General features: G+C 41.6%; 1 protein-coding gene across 3 annotated transcripts in view; it reads left to right on the forward strand.

Moving 5' to 3' along the window:
- Window positions 1-20,634, forward strand: part of znf385a (zinc finger protein 385A) — a 55,333-nt gene extending 34,699 nt beyond the window's left edge. For 2 of the 3 annotated variants that reach the window (XM_026153826.2, XM_026153827.2), the window contains exons 3-8: window positions 3,852-3,962; window positions 9,437-9,611; window positions 15,809-16,168; window positions 19,434-19,618; window positions 19,882-19,974; window positions 20,280-20,634. In XM_026153826.2, coding sequence (XP_026009611.1) covers window positions 3,852-3,962; window positions 9,437-9,611; window positions 15,809-16,168; window positions 19,434-19,618; window positions 19,882-19,974; window positions 20,280-20,528 — 1,173 coding nt within the window. In that variant the 3' untranslated portion in view covers window positions 20,529-20,634. Of the gene's footprint in view, window positions 1-1,154; window positions 1,496-3,851; window positions 3,963-9,436; window positions 9,612-15,808; window positions 16,169-19,433; window positions 19,619-19,881; window positions 19,975-20,279 lie in introns of those variants that run through there. The other variant, XM_026153828.2, reaches the window with a different exon arrangement.
- Window positions 20,635-21,053: the final 419 nt, after the last annotated feature.

Here is a 21,053-nt window from a genome sequence, read left to right on the forward strand (position 1 = left end):
CTAGTTGTTCCATCATTCTGCCTTAATAAGTGATCTGTGCTGAGTTTGTACAGCCTTAATGAGGCTCTACTTCACATTGAGGGTTATTAGCCCCATAGCGGAGGAATGGCCTCTCCTAAAGCCATATACAGCTTTTAATAGTCCTTTGATGTGATTTGTCCTCCACCTGCCTGTCTCGTGCAATGTGCCTGTAGACAATGATGAGGCTGAATTATTTATCTGCATCAGCTGGTACTGATACAGACATAAAACTGCTCATAAAACTCTGAGTAAAACTCAGAGTTGTGTTGCCTGCACTGTTTGCTGAAGCTACACAATCACAAGACTTCTTGGTCCAGTATAATCATGTGCAGTTGTTGAATCTTAACTACTATATATATCTTTTCTCACTCTCCCCCTAACAAAAATAATTGTAGTACAGCAAGACATGACTAATAGCTCATTATCTAAACAGTACACATTTATGTTTTGTCCAGCACCACATGTGGCCCTGTCATCACTTTGGTGTGAATATGTCACATCCAATAAATATTTGTCTAGCTAGAGTTTCATGCAAGTGTGAGTTCTGGGTTTGTGGGGGAGATGCCGGCTACAGTGGTGGATGACGACATTCGATGGATGGTGTGAATTAAAGATGGGAATTGCTCTGCCTCCTCCAGTTCATCAGGACTGTAGGCCTTCCACTTTATCATTTCCTTTTATCAGTGCTCGCATGTTTTTCTAGCAGCTTGAAAGGACACGGCTGTGGCGCTCTTGTACACCTGAGTCACATGTGAACCTCAGCTCTGGCTCATAGGTAGTAAAAACAAAGCTGAACTTACACTGAAAACCTAAAGGAAGCCTAAACAGCAAAGTCAGGAATCAAGAAGTTGATTAGCTAAGAACCTGACCTATGAGCATAATTGATAAAAAAAACTGTTATCAGTAAATTATTATCAATATCCATACCAAGGCTATTCAGCACTCCTAGAAGAGTGAGAGTTTGGCAGGAGGAGAGTAGGATACATAATCCTGGGTGCACATGGGCAGACTGACAGACCATGGGGAAGAGAGGGAGAGGGAGAGAGGGAGGAGAAAACTGGAAAGCAGAGAAGGAAGTGCATTAAAGTGGAGTGTGAGGCAGAGAGGGAATGTAGTTGAGAATAGAGGAGGAGGAGACTGAAAAAAAGGGACAGGCACTTGTTAGGTCATGTGTTGAAAAAAGAAGTAAGGGAGAGATTTCTCTTAAAGCATCTCAAAAGAGAAGCAGACGGTGTGCTGAAAGGAAATAAAGATATCGCAGCTACCAATGCTTCACTAGGCATAAGCTCAGTTTTTGTGAGCTAGTCTGTATTCAGCGTTGACCACCTACCAAACAGGCTGAATGAGTAAGGATAGTGCACCACAAGCTCTGAGCCTTGCACATGCTGAGACCCAAACACATACCTCGGCCAGCAGTACACACACAGGAGGACCAATGCAGCTCCAAGCTTCTACAGACAAAGAGGAGATGAAGGTAAGTACCTAAAATTCAAAGAGCTTGTCACATTTTTGTCGGCCCAACTGTGTCTTAAACTGGGCCAGCTTAAACGTAATGCTGAATTTGTGCTTCAAAGGCTGTTTTCGTCTGGCACAGTGTGGACCTTACTGTGACTGTCACAATGGCTCTACTGAGAGTCATGCTGTAGTGCACTCTCCCCTGGTGGGTTTTAGCTGATCAAACGAACTAAAGAAAGACTAACTAAGACCGAATGGAAACACAGTAAAGAATGAGAAGAAAATCAGAACTGTAGAAAATGAAAGATGAAAAGAAACTGTAGAACAGAGGATGTTGGTGAGTTAGGACGTGTGTCATTGTGCAGTGTTGGATGATGCTTGGGTGATATTTGAGTGTTTGGAGTTTTAAGGCTGCATGGAGCTGTTGACATGACTGCCGAGTGATGCTAAAGTCAGCGGTCTGCGGTCTGTGTGCTTTGCTTACCTCACCACATTCACACAGCTCCACAATAACATGAAGTTTCCATTATTTTCCCAGATAAATGTAAACTTTGTAATATGTTTGATTTCTATTTTTTTATGAGAATGTACAGTTACAGTTATGGATGTTCACAAAATTATACGAGCGAGTTTTGGAAAATCCCTCTGCAGTTACATCATAGTGCTCTCCTCCTATTTCATGAGAACATGTTTTGGAGAGCGTTTGGAGAAGAGGCCATGCGAGCAACATTCCAAAGACATTTGCTGGCAGCTGGACTGTGTTTTCAACAGCTGAATTAACTGGATGGGTCATAACTGACCCACACCCAGACTGGTGGAATGACTGCGGAGAAGCCCATGATTCATGCGGTTACGCCACCAGGCAGGTTCAAATTCTTGCTAAACTCTATCTAGTCTGGGTCACATTATGGACACTGAGAGAAAGAAATTTTTCTACACTTTGGAAAGATTTGATAAAACACAGTGTCACTTTTTAAAAATTAATAGGAAGCTTAATGCAGTCCTGGTGTGGAAGTTTGTGCTGGCTAAAGCTTAGTTCTTGTTGTTTAGATGTTCACACAGTAAACATTTGTAATTGTTCAATATATCTTCCACCCCCACCCCAGCCCTCCCCATTAATCTGTCCTCACAGCCAGAGCAGCAGAGCTTTCTTTATACAGTTTCTTGGGAGAGAAACAGAGACAGTGTTGGAACGTGGAAAAGAGATAAGCATGCTTGATGTGAGGATGTCCAACTTGGGCCTCTTTCTCTTTCCCTCCAACTCTCTACTCTTCTTTTTCTCATTCGCTCACTCATTCTCTCCTCCAGATGGTATGTTTCTGTGCCTTCCGGCCACAGCTGGGTGGCTGAAATGTCTTGAGGCTCCTCCCCTTGATCTTTTATTTTTCTTTATTTTTGCTTCTTTTTGTTGGGAGTTGCCAAGCAACGAGCACTGTGCAAAAAAAAACAAACTTATTTGAGTCTAAGTAACAACAATATTTGTTTAAGCCCCTTCTATCCTGTCCTTCACTCCTCGGGATGTTGAGCTGCTTCTATATTGGATGAGACTGTGCCTCTCAGTGTAACAAGGCTTAAAGAAAAGCTTAGTAAATAGTCCAAAATACAGTAATGAATCAAAAGTGAGTTATTTTGCATCTGCCTGGCACTGCATTATGCTTTCATTACTCTTGGTGGACACACTTGAACGTTTCCTCGCTGTCTTTTGAATTCAAAATCCAAAGTTTTGTATCCTTTTGTTCTTCAGGCCACGGATTTTTTTGCTTCATTCTTCTTGCATACCCGCGCACTGCTACATCAGTCTTTGTTTATGATTGTTGCTTACTTTAGCTGTAGACAGTTGTCTGAGGCTGAAATATAAGCCAGCCACTGAATCCAGAGTAATGCTAAGGTCAACCAACAGTGATTGCTTGATAAATTCGGCTTCAAACACAAACAGTCCAGTACGGGCCGGGTCTTTTGTGTCTGGGACAGAATTTATATGGGCAGCTTAACTACTGAGGGCTGCTAAGCAAGTTAGTTAAATTTATACAAGGTGCTTAACACCACAGAGATGATGGATGTCCCAGCTGAAGCAATTAGCACAGGGACAGTATTATACTACAATGTAGTGAGGATCCAGAACCATCAGATTCCTAATCGTGGGGATGCAACAGGTGTCTCGGTTGTAGCAACAAACTGTCAACACTGCTGACCACTGTTTGCTGAAGTGAATTACAGATATCATCAAACAGACTCTGCAACCGCTCTTTAACTGTGAACCTTATGATTTCTGCATGTGGTCATTTTGGTTTAGTCTATTGCACGTTATGACAGCTTGGCCCATTGAGCTGTGGCACCAGTGTGAATTATAGCTGCTCTCTGTCTTTCACTCGCAGATGGACCCGGTGCAAAAGGCTGTGATCAACCACACATTTGGAGTTCCTCTGATCAAGACCAAGCGACCAGTCATCTCCTGTAACGTCTGCCAGATCCGCTTCAACTCAGAGGTAAATAAATAAATGACGACACACACACACACAACATCACTGCCTCTCATCTTGTTTTCATTTTCTTTATGGCACTGAAAATATTTTATTTTTCTCCAAGTAAGAATCAACCTTTTATTTGTTTCGGAGGACTGTTTGTCCTGGTTTGCTCCCCCTGGAAGCTGGAACTAACAAAGCGGATGTGGTGCGTTTGTTTGGGTTATGTGTTGGCCGTTGCGACCTGACTGGAATTTAATTTGTTTTAAGGCAGCAGTAGTGCACTGCAGCACAGAGGCTTAAGCGGTCCTGACGAATGTGTGAACGAGGAATAAAATTCTGTTGTTCATCAGTACTGATAAGTTTGATCTTAAAGTTGTAGATTTCCATTTCTCTCTATAGAAAATATTAAACTTTAAAAAGCTTAATTAATTGGGAACTCCTAATTGGAATTTATTTGCATGTTATACCCTCGGGCAATTCGCAGACACAACTGATGACAAATTAATGAAAGCAAAAAATCATATGGAAGTATTTTATGAGTTGTGATGCCAAATAAGTTTTTTCCTTTTTTGTGTCAACAAATAGGATAGACTCATGACAAAACCAGTACCAAATGTCATATGTGTAGTGTATAATTTGGCTGCAATACTCCCTATTCAGTGTTGCAGACTTCAGGGCCAGGGCGTTCAACCATCCACAATACACAACATTAAGGAGTGGGTCAGGGCTATATATACACATCAGATCTACAATCATGGTTTCCGTGTGGTCAGGGAGCTGCAAGGCTGTAATCATGAAGCTTCTCTTAGCCAGGATCTGTCCTGTATATCTTCACAAGAAACAGGAAACAGTTAACTCGAGATGTTTATATAATGGAATACTTTAAGACCCAAGGATTGAGAGCCAATACTGACTTTTAGTTAAGATGTGTTCTTTTGTATGAAGTTACAATCAATAAAGAATCTGAAGACTTTGAATATTAGATTTTATATTTAAAATATTGCCTAAAGAACAAGAAGGTACTTGCTGTGAAGAACCTAACCTGCTGTCCCCTGAAATCATATGAAGGTTAAAATTTAACCAAAGCAAGCGCAATTATTTAGAAGTATGCAGGGAGCATTTCTGCTTGGAAGCCATGTTCATGTGTGAATGATCTTTACACCAGCACCCTGCAGAGATTAATTTCTTCTCTTTGTCATTCACTGACGTCAGCTTGAGAGTGGTATCTGGCGTGATCTTCTCTGCTCAGGGAAAGATGACTCTTTTTCCCTTAGTACTATATCAGTGTTTAGTGCAGTGGTGTGCGTTGCGAAGTTTGGGAGATATCAGGCTGTAGAGATGTCTGCTTTCTCTTGACTCTAATAAAACAGATGAGCATTTGGTGGTCAGAGAATCAAAGAAATACTTTTCTTTTCAAATCCAGCATCAGTATTTTTCTCATTCTGGGTAGGTGGATGCAGGGCCTGTGTGGTGGCTGTAGTTTGGAAAAACACAACAAAGTTTATTTGATGGCTACTAGAAAAAGATGTTGTTACTGTCAAAAATATGCAAAGCAACTAACATTGCCAAAACTCAGCCGCTCACCCCAAAATAACGTAAATGGATAAACAACACTACAAGCCAAGTAAAATATGTGTTACGACCGATTCAAAAGCCACAACATAAAGTAAAAACTGACAGAGATTGTAGAGCTATTGTTTAAAAATGACATAAAAATCTCAGCTAAAGCTTACAGCCCACAATGAGAAAAAAAAAGTCTAGTCCAAGTGGACCTTGGGGATGCCTATGTCCACACCTCATCAAATATACAATAAGCAATAAGCAATTAAGCCCTCTGGCAGTATTACTGCAAGGAGAGTAGATAGCAGGGGGATATATCATGTAAATTTAATTCGGCTATATACTGTCCCTTTAATCGAGTAAAAGTCTTGTTAATAAGTTAGTGTTTTTCCAGATCAGCTTTAACTCCCATTACCTGGACAGGTAAAAACATACTGCAGTACATCATCAATGTCAGACTTGCAGTCTTGCCCTAGGTGTGACTCCCCATCCACACTTTTTGCATCTCAGGCGTACAAGGCTGATGGGGTGGGTGGGCGAGTGGGCAGCGTGGACAAGTTATTGAATGCGATCACTTGCGAATGAGGCAATGTAGGAGCTTTAAATTGAAAGCATAGGTGTATCTACTAAAATCTCAGGCGAGTTTGAATCACAGCGATCTCGTCCCCAAGGTCAAAGTTTCCTTAAATTCTTGTGAATGGGATAAGTCCAGAATGTGGCTATTTAGAACTTTTAAATTGATACCATTTATGTATCTACTGGGAGAATGAGAGGAATACAGGCAGATGCCAGTATTTTTGTTTTTATTTGGAGATTATGTATTCTCCAAACACGCTCCTTCCAGTTGTCATCTATATAGGTTCCTCCAGTTCTGCAAGCTGTTCATTCTCGTTTACGTGCCCCACCCTTGACTTCTTCATTTCTATTTAGTGCGTGGGGATCTGCCGGGCCCGGGAGCCATTGCCAGTCCCCTTCGAGGCCTTTCACCAAACCGCAGCTCGATTCATGTCAAAGCATTCACTTACCTACTAAAACGCTGTCAAACCTAAAATGAGGACGTGGGCCTCTGAGCTAGTGAAATCAAATTCAAATGAATATATGATGGATGAAGATAATGCAGTGAGAAATACTTCAGGAGAATCTGATGTTGCATTCTCAGCTTCATTTTCAAGCTCGGGCACTGTCCTTGATGTAGACATTCTTTTCCTTTATCTGCCACATGTGAGCTGAAAACATTTTGGGTCAAAGAAGAAAGCGAGTGGGCTTTTTATGGAATGTCATGGCTACTGTATTTGTCTTGCTTTACCTCCTGTCTCCCACCCACGTTCTCTTCATTTCCCACATCATTTTGCCATCATTTCTTTCATCCCATATGATCATTCTCTACTGTCTCTCTCTCTTCTTTTGCCTGTCTCTCTCTCTCCAAAGAACCTTTTCCCCTTCTTACTGGCTGTCTCCCTCTCTCATGCTGCATTATTTACTGTGTGGAAATGCCCAAAATTGCCTGCCACTACTTATTATAAGATGCATTCGTCAAGGGCATGGATTAGTGTCTGGCTCTGACAGCCCCAGTGCATGTTGGGAAAGTGGTAGAGAGGAGACTTGAAGGGGAGGGGCAGGAGGAAAGGATAAGGGGGGAGACAGTTTGTGCCCCATTGTCTCTGCATTGTGTGTGTCCGTGTAAAGAACTTAATGGTGGTTTATGCAGAATAACCTTGATGCCACGCTGCATTAGTGACATCACAGGCTCTGTGGAGCTGCATTGACCAGCGTCACAACTGCTGCAGTATGCTGATATGCATCTCTTATTTTCATCCGCTTCCTCCCTGCTCACGTCACGTTTATCTTTTCTCCTCCAACCATATTCACTTCGCTTCTTGCTTGCTTTTTGTCTCTCTTTTCTTTTTCTCCCTCTCTTCCTATTTCTTCCTTTAGAAATGCAGCTCTGCAGTAGCTCTGCTTTAATAACACAACTCCCCCCTCAGAGTGATGATCATGTAGGAAAGCAGTTGTTCACTTCAAACTCTCTGCATAATGAAACACATGCATCACAAACTGGCGTGGTGCAGTTTTTATTCTCTCTGAGATTTGTGTCTCTTTATATCCTTTCCATTCTGAGAGCAGCTTTTTTTGCGTTTACCTTCTCTGACTTTCAGTTTCCTGTGCTTCCTTTTCCCTTCATTCTCCCTCCCTCCTCTCCGCCCAGGACCTCATAGTGACACTCAGCTGCTTGGTAGTTGATCCCTTTGACTTGCTGGGAGAAGTCAAGAAAACCTCTGTGCCCGCTTTGCCACGCACTGCCATATACCTTTTAATCTTCCCACATTCCCCTCTTCATCATGAGAGATTACTTCTCTTTCAGCAGTCTACACCTCCACCCCTTTCTGCCTGCATGCAGCTCTCTCCACCTTGATCTGTAGGCTTTGCAAGTGCAGGTCCTTAAGACCCCTTTGACAGGGTACAGTTACAGCCTGATGTGTCATCCTGGTTTAAAAGAAACATGTGATCTTCTTACTTGCTTCAGCCAGTGCTCAGTGTTTGCCATGCCAGCTCGTTTGATAGATGCTGCCAGGCACAGGCACACACTCCCACAGACACACACAAAGCAAATATAGACAACAGGGTTCGGTAACATTACTCATCACCCCCTGCCTGTTTTGCCGAGCCAGTCTATCGCCACACTTGAGCCTCTGGTCAGCACGATGTCCTAAGTGTCAGTCAAATTCCTGAGGCAGCTGTCAATGACTCATCCCTGGTAACCAACTGTAATCCTGCTACTTAATAAATATCTTCATCATTGGTCCCTTGATGCAATCGTTTGGCCGACACAGCACGTGCCATGGCACATCAGTTCACTTCACTTACAAGTGCAGTACTGACTGAATATGTCTGTATCAGCAAGTAGCTACTTATTTTTTCATAGTTGGACACATACTGTGAGAGAGGGGTGATGAAAAAAGGGGCCATAATCCTATATTTGTGTGAGTGTGAGTGTGAGTGTGTGAGAGGGAGTCAGTGAGCCAATGAAATAACGTGTGTTTCTGTTTTATAGTCACCATACTGTGAAGCCAGACAGCTATGTATAGCAACCCCGCATCACATACGTCGCATTTTACCCGACTTCCAAACATCTGTGCAGTAACACAGAGGCTAGAAACAGACTCCCATAATGTCCCATATTCTCTTCACAAATAACTCGCTTGTTTACTCAGTGAGCAAACACATTAGGCAGTAGAGAGCATGTCATCAGGAGATTGGACACAGTGACTTCCATAATAAATCTCTGCAGCAATTTTTGTCTTTGCTGGAATGCCGGCTGAGCGTGCAGATCCTTATTTTATATTTCCTGCCAGATATTAAAGACAACAGCATTGATGCCGTGTAGTAAGATGATGTATATTAAGATAAGATAAGATAAGATAACCTTTATTAGTCCCACACGTGGGAAATTTGTTTTGTTTTTTTCTCCAAGACTGATATTCTCCAAGACTGTGCATATTCTATAAGAAAGGGAAGAAAGGGAAGGCTTAGAAATGGACTAATGCGCCCTCCGGGCTTATATGGCAGTTTCCTGATCCTTTAGTTAGCAGGCATGGCAACTTCAGCCAATCCTCCACATAACCTATACTGTTAATGTTTCAACACACACCTTCATAATTTGTTCTTAATTCAAATAAGGGGACAAGGAGGGCAGGCAGTCACTTCATCATTGCATCTCTCTTAATATCTTGCATGTAATCTATCTCTCTGTTCACTGCCTGCTGCTCATCATGACTTTAGTCCCCAGAGTATATTAAATATCGTGCTGTCATAATGGCATGCATGCATGCCAGGTGCCACACCGAGTCTAATTCCACCCTGTTATATACCTGGGCATCTTGGCATCGGTGTTCACTAATGAAATAACTTGTTTTCCTTTCCATGCTCTTCTTTAGAGCCAGGCAGAAGCCCACTACAAAGGGAACCGCCATGCCAGGAGAGTCAAAGGCATCGAGACCTCTAAGAGTCGTCCTCAAGAAGGAGACAAACCTCACACCCTGCCCCCCACCTCCTCCCCATCTCCGCCTGGAGCTCCTGGCGCAGCCCCAGACAGTGAGCCCAGCAAAGCAGGTGAGAGAACAGAAAACTACTGCCACAAGCAAAAACTGGGAAAAGGCTCGGGAGGAACCTTGTTGAAATAATCATTTCAGTCCACGCAGGATGTTCGGCAGCTTATGGTCTTTGTCAGAAAATGAATGGAAAAATATGCAAGAATAACAAAAGTGTCTAATCACAGTGGCTCCGCAGCGTATTGCTGTTTTTATGAGCATCTCGTCTCTATTTGTCGTCGGATTTAGCCGCAGCACATCTTATAGTAGACAGTGCGGTTCCACAAACTGCTGAGACTGATAATGACTGTCCCACCTAAAATCTAAAAAATAAACATTTAATTTGGAAGATTAATAGCTGAACACATTTTTTAGTTGCCAGTATTGGGGGAGTCTTTTAAGTATAATTGTAATGAGAGTTCAGATGAAAATGTTGAAATTCAGAATATCGGGAAAGTTGCTTTGACCTTTAGGAGTTGGAAATAGCTGAAGCAATAAGTTCAAATTGCCTTTACTGCCTAGTCACAAAAACATATATTATTAAACCTAATTGAGCCTTCAAGCTCAAGTAGGCAGAATTATACAAAAGGAAAACAACCCCAACAAAATTTGAAAATAGACTGCCCTCCTCCTGCAGCTCTCCACTCTCTTTCTCAATACCCCGCCTAATAAAAGTATGTCCAGTCTGATAAAAGACAGACTTTTGGCTTCATGTGGGATTCAAGCTCTGCTTTTCCTCACCTGATCAGGTCTGAATTTAATTGGCCAGAGTCTTTCATAATGGATTCGTTTTTTCAGACAAGAGGATATTCAGGAGTCTATTTCCCATTCAAAACAATTACAATATGCCACAAAGTTTGTATGAATTTTCTTTTTTCCACTGACATCCAGACTATTTTGGCTTTTCCCAACTATGCTTCAAAACTTTTGGTCATTTAAAAAAATCCTTTTCAGTCACAGTAGGGTGTAGTAGAAGTAGACCTCTTACACTGAAATCAAACATGACATGAAAGGCTGATCGAATCATCATTACAGTGCCAGAGTTAATCTTCTGTGTTAGTCAAGATAAACAGCAAGACTTTATTTAGTTGTTCAATCTAAATCTGGTTTGTGTCAGTCCATTTAGTCTATGAGCAGGAGAACATGGTATGGCAACATGGCAGTTTCTCTGCATCAACCGCTCTGTGGTGTGTGGTGTGTCTTTGTACAGTAGTAAGCTACTGGGAGGTACCACACCATGTATACCACATTCAACATAGACTACGTTGCCTGACCATCCACTTGTCAGTAAAGAGTCCTAAGACTGATTAAGACAAATGAATAAACGAAAATCTCATCCAGCCTTTAAAAGGACAGAAACAGCAGCTGATCTGACTTTAATGAAAAGTAATTAACTGTAAGCAGATTAATTTATTAGTTAATATGATGCAAGGCGTGATCAAAGCAGTGCAAGATCTTTCTTTAGCAAAGGATCTTTAACTTTGTTCCCGTTGTCTTAGTCTTTCCTTTATCCCTCTGGTTCATCTTTGCATTTCACAGTATAATTTAGAGGCTGGGTTCTGTGCGCGTCTGCCATTCTTCTCTGTGCACCAAACGTTTCCATTCCCTTAGTGCCACCACTCTGGTCTCGGATCAAACGCCAGCCAATGAACAGACCAGTCGTGTTTTGGTGACATTTACAAAGGTTTCTGTAGCCTACTGTTTACCAGACATTTCCACCTTATTGATGGGAGGGCACAGAGCAAACACGATAAATTAAAAGATGAAACTCAGGTCCAGAAAAAGCCTCAATACAGCATGCCAGAGCGAAGAAGCAAAGGTTTTCACATTTCAGTGTCTCTTTCTGTCCATGAACATAACACTTAAGGTTTTCTTATAGTTAGTCTCAGGCAAGTACCAAGGCCAGTCCTTTGTGCTGTCTTCCCTCATAGGGGATCTAAGGTCAGCTAAGATAAGTCCTCATTAGTGAAGCTTCCTGCAGTGAACTCCTAGATCATGAGAAGCCGAACAAGCTTGCAATGATCGAGCTCTGAAAGTAGCAACATGTGAAAAATGCCTTTTTCCAACCAAGGGTCTTTCTTGTGACCTTGGAACCTTGCCTCTTCCTGATTTTTTTGCATGCTTGTTTGTGTGTATATATGTTCGTGTATGCATGCCCTGAGTGTGATCTCAGTGGTTGGGTGGGGGGGGGGGGGGGGGTCTCTCGGAGGAGAGCCAGATGTCCATTTCAAAACTGGGAAACTACTGTCTGGGGAACAGACATTTTTTTGGGCTGTGGAGTTTTGGTGGAATTCACCTCATAACATAGAGCAGTATTTGTCTTTGATGCTGAGCAACATTTCTTATCAACAGCTTCTTTGTTGCTCTCAGATTTCATACAATATCAATGTCATTTTAGACATTCAGATAGTCTGGGCTACTATCAGATATATCGTTTGTGAAAAAGAATTCACCATAATTTGTGATTAACATATCAAAAACAGAGTACATATACAAACTTGCTGAGGGCCGAAACAGTGATAGGTTATTCAATATTGTTTAAAGAGTGCTTCTTGAACCTTACAGATTTTCAGAGCAGGTCGTGAGTTTTACACCAGTCAAAGGATATGTGGTTAGCGTTGTCCCCAAAAAAGGAGGCACTTGGCTCTGAGAAATTTGGACTGGTGAGCTGAGGTTTGGCTGAGCCTGCAAGTGATGGAGAGCCAGCTGTTGTACTGGAGAGAAACTCTGGTCTTCCCTCCTTCCTTCCTTTCCTCTTTCTCCCTCTGCCGTCTGACACTCCCATCCTAATGAGGGGCTCTGTTAAAACCACCCTGATATTATAGCACTCTTTGGTCCACACAAACATTCACAGGCGCACACACCCAAGGTCAATTAAACAGATGACTTTCATGTGAGGGTTCAAATTTCATGGCTATGAGGTGACTGTAGTATTGAGTTACACTGAGCTAATGTTTGCTCCATCCTCTGTCTGTTTATTGTTAGCATTTGAGTCTAATTGAGGAAATCTGGGAATTCACAAGCTTTTTACCTCCTTTGTGAATTATTTGATGAAACTGCCTGAAATAACAGTACCTGATATGGGATGACTGTGTGGGTGTGTTTATGTGTGTGTCCGTGTGTGTATGACTCAGGGTTCGGATGCAGGCCAGACAGGGAAAAGGCACCCAAATGCATTATGAATGTGGCTCAACTCTTGTAAGGCCAGCATTGAGTTTCGTAGCTCGTTAATCATTGAGAATGGGCATGATGGGGGCAGTGGTGACACTCAGAGTCATTCTGCCTAATCATGGCACACATGTAACACACACACAAAGAGACAAACCGCTCACACTTAAAGTCAGTACACTAGTCCTGCCGTAAACCTCCTGGCAGTTTTGCCTGACAAGTAAGATGATGACTTATAACTCTAAATACCGCAAGCATCTTTTTATGGGGGTGGGGGAACATTGGATCCATGAGGGGGGAGGGTGGGGATTATATTACATTAGTTTCTTTTGGCATTTAAAGTAAACAAAGCAAAAGTATCCCTGTGTAATTTTCCACCTACACACAACAGAATCATACCAACAATAACTCTCTTGTTTCAGTAAATAGACTGGTTTTTATATAACGCTTTTCTACTCTAAGTCAAACACTTTTTTACAGCTTGGCTCATTTACCCATTCACACCCATTTAAACAAGCACTTTTTCTTCTGCTTTTCCTATGCAAGTGCTATCTATCATTAACACATATTCATATGGGTTAGTTTCATGCCCAAAGATACAGTCTGGAGACTGTGCCAGGGCTCGAACCACAGACCACCAACCACCAACCTTCCGATTAGTAGGTGACCTGCACTACCTCCCAAGCCACAGCCACATACATGCAGTTTATGTGCTTTATATATGGTGTGTAAACATCACGCTGTATCAAATAATATTATATCAGACAAAATAAATGTTCACACTTCAGGAATAGGGATTAAGGATATGGATTGAAGAAAACACTGTATTAAATCCTGCAGCTTAAACAACAAAACTTTTCCACATGGACAGCATACCATACCAGCTTTAATTTCCTGAAGTGGATCAAGGCAATACAGGCATAGCAGGCCATAGTGTAAAGCATCTGGATTGAGTTATCCTTCTGTTGACCTCTCCCCATGAATAACACTGTCTTCTGTTGTAATTTGAGGTCAGCTAGCAGAGAGAATGGTCAGTTAGCCAATAGAGAGCCAAGTCTCATTAGAGAGTATCCTGTACTCTTAAACAATGGAGTAACTGACAGTGGGAATCTTGGGGTAAGAAAAAATAGCGCTTTGTATTGCTACCCTGAGAGGATGTTTCATGATTTAAATTTTAGTCAGTAAAAATGACATAAAAATATTTAATATAATGAAATATGATTTTCAGTGGATTGTGAATTGTTTTGGCCTGGAAGCCTAAAGGGGGAAAAGTGCATGACACATTTACCGTAGTGCTGTGTAAGGTGCAATAGTGACTGGATGTTGGTTTGGTGTGGCAGAACTCCAGGCCATCATAGATCATGAAGTCCCTCATTACTATTTGGCCAGCCAACACCATTCCCACTTGATTTTAACCAAAACCAAATGTTATAGATGTGGATTTGGGGTTTGTTTCTTAACATTTCTTTGCACAGACACGTGCCTAAGTGTGCATAAAGCTCATAACAGTGCGGATAACTACTTTGGTTTTTCTGTTATGCTGCCTTTTTGCACTTACAGGTACAAGCTCTTTACTCAGCTTAACATGTTCAGTCAGTGCTGTGAAAAAGTGGGCATATTATGAGTCATAAACCTCAAACAGCACTTTGATCCAGGACTGCTTTATGGGATCCTCAATGCCACATAGAGCTAGAGATAGTCCTTTTTTTCTTCTTTTTAACGGAACATCTGTTTGAGAAATGCTCTGTGCAGCCAGCAGCTCTGCAGCTGGAAACTTCCAATCTGGAAAGAGAGGGAATTCTAATCTTGGAAAGTAGTGGAATGGAAAGCACTTACAATGGCATCTTCATGAGAGATGATGCAATGGGGTAGCCAGGCCAGAATATACCAAACAATATAAAGTCATAAGACTAAAAGTGGAACAATAGATAAACATATCATGGTCTCTGTCATGTGAAAAAATCACATGCTCTGTGAACGCATGATAGAATCTATAAAAGGAAGTTAAGCAATTAGAGTGAATTTTTGTTTTCTTCCCAGAAAATATCATATATCATCCCTTTAGTACCCTAATCCATAGAGACCTGGTTTTGACGCTGTATCCTGTGGAGTGGAGTTTGGAGAAAGACCTTATAGTCCCTGCTAATGAGGGTAGCTCTGAATACTCCATCCAAATTTAGATGTCTTTCTTCAGCTAACACTGAGTGCTTAGTGAATGCCGAAAGCTCAAAGGTATGTGGGTGGCTAGTCCGAAACGTATACTGTATATAAACATGTTGTGCGATAAATACAGAAAATGTAACCATGAACATGTGCAGTGAGGAAGCTATAGAAAGAAAATCAGAGGGCATGGAAAAGAAAAAGTGAGAGGAGCGCTCACTTAAAGATATTTTCTTTGGATTGCATGTATTGCTCGTTGACAAAGCAAATGCCATTATTACTTCTATCCCAGCCAAAAATAACGGGGGTGGGACAGAGGGGAAAAGCCAAAACATGCTCAGGTTCAATTATCTGCTTCCTTGGAAACATTTCAATAAGATGAGCCCACAGCACTGACAAATTGACTTGAAAACTTCAAAAAGCTTGGAAACATTAAACGCTTGCCCATCCGTTCTTATATTTGGGTCATATGGTTTCCTCCTCTGATCTACTTTATGTGTAACTCAAATTAAAAGGAACTCTTTTGACCAATTATGGGTTGCAGTATAGGAAATAAAAAGCACTTCTAAATGTGCTTTATGCGCTTTATGTTGGTTGTTCTGATCTATAGAGCAGACTTTGGCTTCCATATTTAATTGGGAGTGGTAGGGATGTGGTTACACAGAGTTTCCATGTTTTTTTTTATTGCTGTTTGACTTGTGAACTCTTTGTTCTTCGTAATCATCTTTATTTAGTTATTTAGTTTTACATTTAATGTGTTACTTTCAAGCTGGGGTAGGCTCCAGCTATGGTAAGGATTAGCAGAAGACAATGGATGGATGGATGTGACTTTCATTATAATTTCCTTTGTTTGTCTGTTTTGTTTTTGTTTGGGTTTTTTTTTTTTTTTAGATGAAACACGGCCTATGTCACGGATAAATGGACCCTTACTGGCACCGGGGCCCCTTCCACCTCTTCAAACCCCACCTACCCCACCCATGGACTCCCCTGTGCCATCAGTGTGCCCTCTCATTCCCACCCCTACTCCTCCACTGGTCCCCCCGACCTCTTCTTCCCCAGGCTGCGGGAGCAGCCTCACCAACTCAGAGCAGGTTGGATCAGGAACCCCGGTTTCAGGAGCCGTTGGCATTTCGGCTTCAAACAGCCCATCCAACCCAGAGACCGAGGAGGACAAGGCCAAGAAGCTGTTGTACTGCGCACTGTGCAAGGTGGCTGTGAATTCCTTGTCACAACTGGAGGCGCACAACAAAGGTCAGTAATCTCTGAGCAATGATATGCTGAAATAGTTGAGCTTTCCTGAATTTAGCGGGAAATACAGTCATCTGGAATTAACTGTGGCGCCTTTCTTGTTCTGATGAAGTTTGGCTTGGATTCCTCTCTGTTTGCACAAGCCACAGTGTTTTTGATGGAAACAAAATGTATCACATCCTGCCTGGACTTTAGCCAAGAAATACACATGCAAACACTTGCAGAGATGTTGTTTTGAATTCCTAAGGAAGAAATTAAAAATCACAAAAAGTAGCAAGTCTAAACAATTTGTTTTTATTTATTTATTTTTTTTTTGCATTTCCAGATAATCAACTGAAAGAATTGCTCAGTTTGTTGAAAGCCCAGTTTGAATTTCACTGAGGCTGTTGTGCACTTGAATTGGCAGCTATAGTTTTGTATATTTTACAGTGTGTAAGAGTTGTCTTTTAAACAACTCCCAAAGTATCTACTGAGTTCCTGGAATTATCGCAGTAGCCCTAATGCAAATTCAGTAATAATGAGAATGATGATTAAAAACACATTACTGAGTTGTTGTAGCATCTCATAGGTACTAAAACAGAAGGTGTTATGTGAAAAAAATTTAATTTTTGAAGACTTTATGTTATAAATTTACACTCGGTTTTATCAAACCTTAACATATTTAGTGTATTTAAAAATGGCACTGGTAAGTTTCTTTGCTTTTGTTAATTTAGTAGAGAGCATTAAAAGTATACTAATTAGCAGATGAATCACTTTAATATTGACATGCTTGGCCGCTGTAACCAAGGATTGCTTGTTTTCAAGGGTCATCTGTACCTCACCTGTGTCAGTCCAGTCTTTAATACTGGAATCCCAGCCATTGTCAAGCCTACGTTCTTATTTTACTCTTGGCACAATTAGTGTAAATATACCTTCCCCGCTGAAAGATTCGATTTTAGCAGCGGGGAGCATCCAGAAGAAATGTGATGTTTAAGGTGTTAAAACCACAGCATGAATGAGAAAATAAAAGGAAATGTTGGTTATTGTGTGGGTGAGCTCACCATAATATGGGTTTAAATATTCTGTCAGACGGCTTTCACACGACAACACTTTCATGGTTACATATACCTCGAGGAACTGGCTGCATCCTATAATCCTTTCTGCACTGCATACTTGGATAGCTGCTGCATGTCTCACAGGACAATATGTATGTGCTGGGCTTTCTATCTGTCTTATGGGAGTATAGTATATGCACATGCACATGCATGAAGTACACTTAAACTTCACCACAGACAGAGGCCCCAAATAAACCTTATAAAGGACTGACTCCTCTCTGCTTAGAGTACTCTCAGCCTGAGCCGGCTGAGTCAGACATGAAAGCAGGTGATAAATGCTGCACTTATAATATTGCCATAGCATTCACTAATATGTATATATTACCTTTTGTATATTTTGGAAATTCATATTTTTTGACCCTCTGATTACTAGTTTATCAATTTCCCAAAAACACATCAGTATTTTTGTGTTGTATCTGTCTGCAAGAAAACATTTGCACATTTACTGTGTTTATAGTATTAAAAAAGATCATAGACAGCTTAAACATGATCCTGGGTCAAAGCCTGCTGGCACCCAGTGGGCTCCAGAGTTCAAACCCTGAATGACTAAAAGTTGAAATAGCTAAAACTGCACGAGGAAAGCCATCTGGAAACAATCAAGTTCACTCATTCTAAAAATCAGAGCTGTGTGTATTAGCAGGGTTCAAAAATGGAAGCATATGTCACACAGACACCCAGACATGAACAGTGTGCGTGGCACACCATGACCTGCCCAAAACCATGAAAACAGGAATAAAGATTTGTAAGTCATGTTACTTCATGTAACATTCATGCAACAATGTTGTCCCCTTTTGTTTGGTTTACACCCTGAGTCAACTTTGCAAAGACAAAAAAAAATTCCACTGGGCCAGCCATTGCCAGACCAAAATAGAACAAAAGCAAAAACAGGCACCCAAGAGCACATTTTTGGCCACAAGCAAACCTTTCTCCACACTGAAGCCCACAGCCTCCATGCTCCCCACTTCCACCCCACCCAGATGACTTGTCCAACTTCTGTAACCTTAACACTGTTCAAAGGGAATTTAGGGAGTGGGGCAAATTAGTATTTCAAAGTCAGAGCCAAAGACAGTTGAATGCTGTTTTTCAGTGTAGTGGAGCATTGCAGTAAAATGGAGTGGGAGGTTTCATCCAAGTACAAAATGTGTGATTATTTAATGAGAGACTATTTTAGCACACACAATAATATGCAGTATGCAAAAACATATTTCTCTATGATGTCCTTTTTGCAGCTGCAGCTAGTCGAGGACTTGTCCAAATGAAGAACATATTGTTAATAGGAAATTAGCTTTTTATTTATTTATTTTCATTTTTTGACTCATGACTGAGTAGATAACGTCATGCCAAATGGGCTCTGTCGAGCAAACATCTAAAGGGGCTAATCTGTTTTTATGTTTCCGAGAAACGGCTCTAGGAGCTTCAGTAATATATGTCTGGTTGCTACAATCTGCTATGTAACCTGCCCTGTTTCTTTGCTCAGCAGTGTTAATGTTTGGAATAATACTGATCTCTTCAAACGGTACAAAGCAGGGTGCCATGCTCTTACAGCATAACGAATGCCTGATTGAAGAGCCATTTAAAGAGCAGACCAAGCCTGCATCTCATAAAAATGTGCTCCTAAATTTCCAAACACTGACATTTATTGTCAGTGTTTTTTAATGTTCTATTAAAGGCTCAGTGATTCACGTTTTCATTGATAATGCCAGATGTGGATCATGGATAATGGATGTAATATTGTACAGTACACACTATTTGGCCTTATCCTACGCACTCCACTGAGTCAAACATCATGAATCACTTATATTATTAGGTTATTATTAGAAAGGCTTTGAGTTGACCTTCCAGATCACTAACTGCACAGATGGGTGACTGCTGCCCTCCTGTGGGGAAAGCTTTGCTCTACAACTTCAGGCAGAATTCATTCTTTCTGTTGTGCTGTGCTATGTGGTTATTCAAGCCAGTGGATTGTAGTTGTGGTTGTTTCTTTTTTTCTGCCATGATGTGACACTTTTCACTGTCTTTGTTCTGCAATGTTAACTACAGAGAAATTCTGTCCAGTCTCATTTTACTTCAGACAGGTGGAAGCAGTATGACTCATATGTTACAATTAATGTTTCGCTGGCACCTTATTATTTCATTTTATTATATTAGCTTTTAAATTCTTTCTTTCTGTGCAGGTACGAAACACAAAACTATCCTGGAGGCACGGAGCGGGCTGGGCCCTATAAAGGCATATCCTCGCCTGGGCCCCAAGCCCAGTGGAGAGCAGGGAGGAGGGCCGGTGGACCCCAACACTCAGGAACGAACCTTCCACTGTGAGATCTGCAATGTGCGGGTCAACTCTGAACTGCAACTAAAACAGGTAAGGTAGCAGTGGATATATTTCTGTACCTAAAGTCTAAAGATTAGACAGGCATTTAGATTTGATTTTTTTTGTTAAGCACAAGATCAATTCAGTGGTCAATATTCTAAATTTTAAATTATGTTGTTTTATTCATGTTTATTCAAGTTAAACAATTGTGTAATTACATAGCTGTATTTTTTCATTATGTTTTCTCCAGTCAGTGTCCATGGTGTAAGGCAATAGGAAAAGTAATGCAGTTTGCTGTGATCTTTATTTTTTAGCACATATCAAGTAGAAGGCACCGGGATGGTATGGCGGGCAAGCCTAACCCTCTCCTCAGCCGACACAAGAAGCACAGGGGAGCTGATCTAACGGTAACATTTTACTGCTGATTTTTAGCTCCTATGACAAAGCACACCTGAACTCCAGAGATCAGATAGCCAGTGATACTTAAGGACATTAAGGTTGTGAAGCTTTGGAGTTGGTTTGATCTCCACAAAAGCCCATCAGGTGTTCTGTCTTCATCCTCCTACCTCAACCTAACTGAACTTTCTGAATTACAAAAGTGCATGGTGTACAGTTGTTTCACTTGCATGTGTTGACCTTCTGAAACTAATCAATGTTACCCCCCCCCCCTCCTTTCTCTCTTGTCTTGTACTGTTATTGATTCTGTTTTTAGTCTTCTTTGACCTTCTCCAAGGATCTCACCAAAGCTTTGGGTGCCGGGCTGTTGCCCAACCCTTTGGCGGTTGCGGCAGCAATGGCCGCCGCAGCGTCCTCAAACCCACTGGCTCTCCGCGCGGCTGCTCCCGCACACCATCCACCTCATCACATTTTGCAAGGCCCGCCTCTCAGCCACGCAATCCTGAGACCTGCCCCGGGGCCCATCCGCACCACTCACGGGCCAATCCTCTTCTCTCCTTACTGACACATAACCATCTGACTTCAGCCAGTCAGGAACATCCACTCCAAAAGCACACTGTGAAGCTACAAACATGATCAACTAACAGCAATTGATTGGGGGGGGGGGGGGGGGGGGGGGGGGGATCTGATAATATAAATATCTGACTGAGAGAATAGCAAGGGAACAGTGGAAAGGAGTATCTCTATTTTTCCCTTTACCTGAAACTCTCCATTCACTCTCCCTCCATTTCAAAAGACTTTTTGAGTGATCTGCAGATGGAATTATCAGAGATTGATAGTCATTATGCATCAAACTCCCTTGTACATTTCTCACCTCCTGGTCCCTCCCTTGCACTGTGGCCCTCTTGTGGCCACCTCAATAGCTACAGAAGAAACACATGCAGACCTTTCTAGAAACGTTCAACCACATGTAGTGTTACATAATTATTCCGGGACAGGTTGTTTTTTCCACCTGTCACCATGGCTAAATGTGTTCTTCTCATCCTATGCACCTCAAAAACAAAGACAATAATGTTATGTCAGTAGGGTA

Source organism: Astatotilapia calliptera, chromosome 20 (genome assembly GCF_964374335.1).
Source record: "Astatotilapia calliptera chromosome 20, fAstCal68.1, whole genome shotgun sequence".
Lineage (NCBI taxonomy): Eukaryota > Metazoa > Chordata > Actinopteri > Cichliformes > Cichlidae > Astatotilapia > Astatotilapia calliptera.